The following is an 8806-nucleotide window of genomic DNA, read 5'->3' as shown; positions in this document are numbered from 1 at the left end:
AATATAAAAAGTTCAATCACACTGGAAGGAATTTAAAAATTTTAAAACGTTAAAATATAATAATTACTGGTTAACAAAATGAGCCTTTGGACATATAGCATGTTACGAGAAGATGGTTGCTTTAAAACAGAAACACCAAACTAACAAATGAATCGAATGCAATATTAGCCTGCAAATTCAAAACTCTAGGCAAGATGATAGATTTTCTAATAATAGCACATTGTCAGGTGCACAAAACATTCTCAAAAAAAATTACTACCACGCTCTGCCGATCCAGTTATCTAGATCACAGCTTTCAGTAATGACAAAATATTTAGATAAATTTACTGCTAGGCCAAAGCTCTCTGCGTTACAGTATAGGCAAAGAAAACATCGAACCCCTCAGCTAAGACAACATAACATATCTATTTCTGCGAAGCGGAATTGGCAATATAATAATAATAATAATAATAATAATAATAATAATAATAATAATAATAATAATAATAATAATAATAATAATAATAATAATAATAATAATAATAATAATAATGACAATAATAATAAATAAATAAATAAATAATTAAAAAAATTAAAAAAATAAAAAATACGTTTAAACGTTCCAACCAAGAGGATCGTAATCTAAATTACTAGCTTGATTGCTGGTACCAAATTCGACAAAGTACTTTGACTAGTTTATGAATAGTTCTGAGTTTACATTCGAAAAGGTAGCCCATAATTTCAGTTTAAACAGTTAATTAAGATTTTCATGTGCGCTTATTGAAGAGGTTGCATAAGGAGGTACAATTATTTTTAGAACGGCAGACTGACGTTTTACAAAAGCCTTTGATAACCAGATGATACAATATAGCAGTTGGCCACGCTTACCTTTGCTCTTTAAAGTAGTAATATATTTGCCTCACGTCTATGGTGTGTACTTTGCGGTTAAAATGAAAAGTGTAGGCGCCAATTGAAGTCCATTTTTAAGAGCTAAGACGTATTTTGTGGAAACGGGCCAATATATAAAGAACTCCTTGCTTCAAAAATCGCTTCCAATCAATCAGGGTGCGGTAAAAATGTGCAAGAAACCAAATCTTTTCTTGAGTCTTGTCTGATGCAGTGCTGAGACTTTTGCAACGTTTTACATCATGATAACAACGCAAAATTCAGACGAATTCCTAATAAATTTCGATCGTAGTTCGCAAAGCCAATATAGATTTATTGTCGGCGATGCCTTGAATGATTTGAACAACAGACTACTTGTGACGTCACATCCCTCTTGAAAATATAATGGAGATCTATTTTTAAGAAGCATCTATAAAAGAAATTTTCATTTATTAAACTTCATCAGTTTATCTTTCGCATCTGCAAAGTGAACTTAACAGTTTAGCAGCAGCGCCATGACTGAGGAAAATGCCTCAGAGACGAAAAATGGGCTCAGTGGAACAGAAAGATCTAATGCAAAATTGAACGAGTCTTTCCATAAGGTTAAACTCAAGGTTATCAGTGTGCTAACAGCAGTTTTGCTACTTGGAGTTGTTTTATCCCTCGTTCTGTTTTTTGCCGTGAAGACAAGAACCTCAAATCGTTTGGCAGAAGTCACTCTGGAAAAGGGCGAAACTCTGACATATCGAGTTGATCAAGACATAGAGATACAAGTGGGAGAAATACAGAAGGGTATGTTTGTCGCCACAACCTAATACTTTACTTTACACTTGTTTCTCAAATTCTTTAAAGTGCACCTAAATAAATCTTTACACCTGTAAGAAACATATTGCGCTATCTAGCGCCTTTTTATAACCAAATCTTGACTTTTTATAGGCTGTAAAAGTTACGAAATCTAGCCATCATCTGTCCCATGACCGAGCTAGTAATGGGCATGGGCCTATTCCTGAATTGACGTCACAAACTGATTTGCATTGTATTAAGTCTTTGTGAAAATGCATGCAAAGCAGTTTGTGACGTCAATTCAGAAGAGGACCCATTCCCCTTACTAGCTCGGTCATGGGACAGATGATGGCTAGATTTCGTAACTTTTACAGCCTATAAAAAGTCAAGATTTGGTTGAAAAAAGGCGCAAAAAGGCTCAATGCGTTTCGAACAGGTGCAAAGATTTATTTTTAAAAGCGAAAAGAAAATTGGGGGTTAGGTGCACTTTAAAGACATCTCCTTCTTTCTTGTTCTTCCAGTTCTTTTCCTGTAACTTCTTCGTTTTGCAGTTCTTTTTCTCGTTGCCATTCTTCCTGTTCTTATTCTTGATATTCGTCCTCTTCTTCTCCTATATTCCTCCTCCGCCTCCGCCTCCGCCTCCGCCTCCTCCTCCTCCTCCTCCTCCTCCTCCTCCTCCTCCTCCTCCTTCTTCTCCTCCTCCTCCTTCATCTTCTTCTTCTTCTTCTTCTTCTTCTTCTTCTTCTTCTTCTTCTTCTTCTTCTTCTTCTTCTTCTTCTTCTTCATCTTCTTCTTATTCTTCTTCTTCTTTTAGGAAATAAAACAAGAATAAAACGAAGATATGTTTTCTTCCCTTTTCTGTTTTCTCTGCTCGTGGAGTACGTTTTTGAATAAGGATATTTGTTTAAGCTATTAAAGTTTGATCTGCCTAATTTGTTTTACTTTTAATTACTATAATATTTAATAAGTGAAAAAATAAATAAAAAACGATAATAAATTAACGTGATGTTGTACCTTCCTAAAAAAAGTTGACAAAAGGTGGCCAAGCTCTGACGCAAGTAGGCTTTTAATTTTTCGACTTTTAAAGCCATGCACTCCCATAAAGCGGAATAGAATGTTCATATCAGTAGTCGTCTTCTTTTTTTTGTTTTCAATTTCTGTTTCATGTCAGAATCAGTCTCAAAGGGTTGTTTGTTTGCAAAGAATGGAAGTATTTTCGGGTTGTCTTTTCGTAGGTTTAGCAGCCAATTTTGAATTTACCGCTTGACGTAAACAAAAATATACGGAAACGGAACGGTCTGTATGGTAAAATCCCGAACAAAAAAGAACCAATCAAAACGCTCAGATTTACCTCAAGACTAACTTGCCATATAATAATTTTGTTTAATAAAGTTATGTACCTTAAGTCCACTCTGCTCATTTTTTTAACGTAACGCGTATTTTTCACTTGCAAAGAAAATTGGAACTCGTTCTCTTTTGAATTTATTTATTTCAGGTAGAATCCGTGCGATAGTTACCATCTTGGTTCTGAACAAGACGTTGGAGGAGTACTGGTTTCTAATGAAATTCAACATTTCCAACCTGGGAAGCAATGTCAGCATAACAGGAGTCCAGATAATGGCGGATTACTTCTTGGTTCGACTCCAACTTGATTCAAGGTTAACATATAGTTTACTGAAAAATATGCTTTGTTGCCACAGCAATTACTTTTCGATACAGCAGTGACTGGAGATTGAAGTTTGTATAAGGGGGACTTTATAGGTGCAAACGTTTGGCGCTAGACAGAATCAATCAGTTTTCTTTTCATCCTTCTTGTTTTCTAGCGAAACAGGGTTTTTAATCCCATTTCTAAAATGTTATTAGTTTTAATAACGCTCTAAATTTGATGATTGCCTAATCTTGAAAAGTCCATGAATCTTTTTTATTATTAATTTGTTTGGATTTCATCTTCTCAGGCCTACAAACTCTGGAGCTGGAGAGTCGTTTGAAATCTACGGAAACAACTCCACTAATAAAGAACAGTTGCGAGTGGTATTTAGCATTGTCGAACAGCTACTTCCAAATGTGAAACGCGAGCTATACGAAGATGTAGACGGGAAAAAAGCGACTGCCTCAAAACCTGAAGAATCGCCCTTGCTCCCTGGCCCAGTGAAAATGCATCGAGAAGCAAACACATCGAACAAGGAAGCAATTTTGATCAAGAATCATTTTGACCGTTCGGATTTTGCTAACTTGTCTTCGGAAATCGATCTGAACTTGAAGTATTCTGATTTTGCATCCATTTCCAAGAGCAATGGAATGGTCTCTGAGAGCCTTGCCTATTTTTCTGAGCAGTTAGATCTCGGAGAAGAGATTTATATTCAGGGAGGTTTTAATGTGACCATGATGAAAGTAACTGTGAAAAGCAAAGTTTCGCTCATTGAAACTCACCCTTTCGGATACGCTGAACTCGAAGCGGTTAGTCTCCACCTCTTTGTTAGACTAATCGTTCCAAAGACTGCGCCTACTCCGTCTGTCGACGAGAAACCTGCAAAGGAAGCCTCGGGTGTCTCATATGTAATTCCAACTCCATCAAATTTTTCGTTGTCTAGTCGACAGCATAACTCGACCAATTCGTCCCTCACAGCTCCGAAGAGATTTCGGAGAGCAAGTCAAAACACAGTAGTTGCTAAAGCTTGGAGCAAGGCCAGCTCCACTTACCCAACGGTCAACGTACCAATAAAACTGTTTGAAAGAACATTTATTAGGATTCCAGTCAAGGGAACTGCATATGTCTCGCTGAAAAACCGAAACGGTTTGGAAATAGAAGTAAAAGTCAAGATTTCTGTCGGAAGTAGAAGCCTAACAGTGTTTTCTAAGAAGTACAGAAAAAGTGAGTTAGCAAAAGGACTGCCAACTCAAAGACAATATGAGTGGAACGCTAAAATAGTAAGTTGTTGTTGTTGTTGTTTTATAGTTAAAACGCATTTTTCTGGGGGGTACTCCTTGAATTCGCAGTTGTGTGTTGGATCTTGAAAGACTTCCAAGGGATTGACTGACCCAACCATTACTGAGCTGAACGTTGATTACGTTTGGGTCCAATACCTATAGCCTTAAGAGTAGATCCAAGAAATATCCATGAAACTGTTTCAGTTTCATAAGGGAGTTTCATTGTTTGAGGCGTGACGTAGTATTTTGAATAATTTGCTATGAATGGCCAACCTTTTTTTTTTTAATTTCTCTTTACAGTATTAGATTGTCTAAAACATTTTATTAAGTTTTACTTTCTTAGAATTTTGAGCCTTTCTTTTTGCTTATTTATGCAAGAAATATCCAAGAAATATCCATGAAACTGTTTCACTTTCATAAGGGGGTTTCATTGTTTGAGGCGTAACGTAGTATTTTGAACAATTTGCTATGAATGGCAAACCATTTTTTTTTTTAATTTCTCTTCACAGTTTTGAATTGTCTAATACATTTTATTAAGTTTTACTTTCTTAGAATTTGAGCCTTTCTTTTCGTTTATTTATGCAATGGAAAAAATAAATAAATTAATCAATTAATTAATTAATTAATTATTACTTATAATAAATAAATTATTTATAATAAATTATTTATGATAAATAAATAAATAAATAAATAAATAAGAACAAAAGACGAACAAAAGAAAAAGCCTAAGAAATTCAGTCCGACCGTTTTCGGACCTTCTAACGTAGAACTGCGTCATTTGGCGCCTTTTTATGCCATGCTGCCAAGTGGAAAATAGACTTCTGATGGTTCCTTGGTTCAAATCGTTTCTTTGTAAATAGCGACAGGTATTATGTCGGTAGTTGGCTCAGTACCTAAGAAGCGGGTAGCTTTATTAATATTGATTCGTTTCTCTTTTCAGAGCATCTCTGTCCCTGTATTCGTCGTACGACTAGGGGTTGAATTCAGCATAAAATTTAAAGTTCAGTACCAGCTGAGATTCCCCTCTGCAGGGAATTCACTCAATCCCCCAAAGTTAAGTGTGCAGGTAAGAAATCCAACATGATCAAATCTTTCACTGCTGAGTCACATATTTGCTAAACTGTATTTTCCTGATGCATTGTAGCTCCGAAACCTTGCAACTACAAAATTTTCATTGTAGCTGTCGATCGTCAATGAAGTTGTGATATTCCAGGTCAAAAATTTGCCAGTTGACTGATAAAGAAAATAAGCAAATTTCTTTGCTTTGTCCGACATTGTTCACCAGTTTAATTGGGCCACGAAAATGTGGAAGGGGTATTTTGCCAATGTATTATTTCATGTTTATTCGAAACAACATACAATTGATATACATTTCACATGTTGGAATAACTGGTAATATCATTTTTGTGACAATAAAATCGTCGTTTATTTAATTTGCTAGTTTGAGCCTTCTTCTGAAGTGGCAGCAAGTATCACAGGATATGTTTCGGTATTAGTTATCCGAGGTGGTGCTTATGGAGAGGGTACTTTATTAGGTGTTGCTCTCCCTGCGACCCTGTCCTACCAAGCAACTCGTTCACCAGGAAAGAGATGGTGCCTGGACCTGTCTGCTCGCCTAACTGCACTGCAAATGAAAGCAGGTATTTTCTACCAGTGGCGGAGAGGGTTTCGCTGGGGTAAGCGACGGACCCTGGTTGAGTTGGGAAAATCGTCTGGCATCACACGGAACTGGCGGTTGCTTAATAAATGTACTGGCATGTGACCAATAAAGAAGGTTCTCATGATCACTATAAACACAACATCAACTGAGCCAGCGAATGCACTGACTTAGGACGATCCTTACTACACCAATTAAATCGAGCACATGACCAAGACCGAATTATGCCAGCCAGAAAAAAACAGCACTAGAAACATAAATTGCACTGTTGAGCCCACAGTAATTACCAAACAGCCTATAGGTACTATAAACGCTTAACTGCAAAAAAAAAAAAAAACACCCCTACGTTGGATCATGGATGAAATGTGGTTCCTTAAAAATTAGGACCCGGTAAACACTTATTGACATAAAAAGGAAATCGATTCTTGAGAGATTCGCTGACGTGAACCCTTAGCTGATTAACATCTTGAACAAGAATAGATTATGGATGTACGTAGACTAGCATCTAAGACTTTACGTAGGATGGTGCGTACCATCGTAGGATCGTAACATCCAGGGATAGCTGGCAACTGTTTTAAGGAATGGTATGTGAAACGTGGTCCATTAAATAATTCGATTGAGTCGGGGAGAACAGCAAACAGTTTTTTAAATTTGTTCATTTTTCCAGCTTATTATGTTACAGGGTTTTCGATTCACGAATCGTTACTTTAAGATTTGTTCATTTATCAACATTTTATATCCTGTGTTTACTTGTAGAACATTCAATACTGACACTTGTTAAACTATTAAAAATCATTCTGCACCAAAGTTTAAGTGTACATTTTACTTTGTAAATTATGGTCAGAGACCAGAATTAAACTACAGAAGTTGGCTACTTTTCATATGTTAGAATTATGATCAATGGTGATCCCTTAATGGTCAACGACCCTAAGAGCGACGGTGTTGCGAAGCTTTTGACATGTTTTGAAGAACTATAAACGACAACAACAAACGTGTAAATTATTGCGGAATCTAATAATTTGCGAAAGTTTTGACAAAATAATAATAATAATAATAATAATAATAATAATAATAATAATAATAATAATAATAATAATAATAATAATAAGATATAAGTTGACATTTTAGATGACGTTATCTGACAGTTGTGAATTGACCAAACTAGTGGCAGTCTGCCGAGAAACTGGACAGAAATTTTGTACTTGAAATAATTAAACGTTTCCTGAATATCAAACATTCTTCATGAGTATTCAATGATAAGTATAGCTTTGATTGAGTTGCCTCGTGGAGAGGTCATACGACTTCAATATTGAAGCCACTCCGAAATATGTCTCATCTTGCATCTTAGCAATCACCGGTATGACTTCCTGAAGATTTCAAAACTAGCCACCAAACCTCGGCATTCACACTCTAACCGATGATTACTTGCAATTAACGATATGGCTGGCAGAAAATAAAAACTTTTGCTATTCTCACACAAAGTTTAAGGGTGACCAGAGGGGTCAGTTTGAGCCGGATTTTACATCCGGGTACCTACCGCTGGCCTTCCAGAGCCGCCGCCCCATAATAATCTATCCTGTGGCCAATAAGAGAGTAAAGTCTAAGCAACAACCGCGGACGATAATCCTGATATGGTGTACGTTGGATCAATTGTGGATCTTATCGGCTTAACAAATATAAATGATGAGAGAAGCAGAGACCGATACAAAGTAGAATTACGTTTTAAAATGTACTATATTTCGGCTAGCCAAACCAGCTTTCTTCAGGTTAAATGAGAATTTGCATTTGGCCATACGCTTATATAACAAGTATTCGCGCAATAGCGGAACTGCTTAAAACTAAAGTGAATGACAGTACAAAGGATGAAGCAAATGACATAATAATAATAATAATAATAATAATAATAATAATAATAATAATAATAATAATAATAATAATAATAATAATAATAATAATTATATATAAATATGTAAAAATATATTTATATATTTATAAACACTGTAAATCGAAAAGATCTGTTTTAGCCCCTAAAATGGGGCCGTTTCGGTGAGTAAAATACAGTACTATTTTTAGGGCTAATTTAGCCCATTCGGAATGGAGCTGTTTTGGCCCCAGTAAACGGGGCTGAAATAGCTCTGTATAGGGTAGCCGAAACGGAGACACAGAAAGGGCTATTTTGGAAAAATGGGGGTATGTTTTGGTTTTTAAAAGGGTTGAAATGGTGCCCTTGGAAGGCCAAAATAGCCCTTCTGGAGCTGTTTCATGCCTTCGGTAAGGAGAAAAATTGGCCTATATTTTGTGGCCGATTTAGCCCAATTTATGCTCAAAAACAAACGTTCTCTAAAGGACTAAATTGACACCAACATGTCTGAAGCGACATTCTTTATAAGAGCTGTTTTGGTCTTTAATTATGTAAAATAGCCCTCTTACAAGAACTAAAATGGTTCTTAGCATGCCTTAAAATGGCCCCATAATTGAGCCATTTTGAACCTGTATTAAGGGGAAACAATGGCCACAATGGGTGACTAATTTAGCCCATATAATTACCAAAATGAATACACATTTAGGGCTGAA

The 8806-nt window shown here is 36.0% G+C and overlaps 1 protein-coding gene across 1 annotated transcript; it reads left to right on the top strand.

Annotated features, from left to right (window-relative positions):
• The first annotated feature begins 584 nt into the window (after nucleotides 1–584).
• LOC146468860 (uncharacterized) lies at nucleotides 585–7219 on the top strand. The gene is made up of 5 exons (XM_085123969.1): nucleotides 585–1656; nucleotides 3143–3305; nucleotides 3603–4575; nucleotides 5516–5641; nucleotides 6017–7219. Exons 1-5 carry the CDS (start codon nucleotides 1380–1382, stop codon nucleotides 6335–6337), a joined length of 1860 nt encoding a protein of 619 aa, XP_084980095.1. The 5' UTR covers nucleotides 585–1379; the 3' UTR covers nucleotides 6338–7219.
• Nucleotides 7220–8806: the final 1587 nt, after the last annotated feature.

This window comes from Pavona decussata, unplaced genomic scaffold (genome assembly GCF_977016875.1).
Source record: "Pavona decussata unplaced genomic scaffold, jaPavDecu1.1 SCAFFOLD_128, whole genome shotgun sequence".
Lineage (NCBI taxonomy): Eukaryota > Metazoa > Cnidaria > Anthozoa > Scleractinia > Agariciidae > Pavona > Pavona decussata.
Note: the sequence above shows the minus strand (reverse complement) of the source record. Positions and strands in the feature narration are given on the sequence as shown.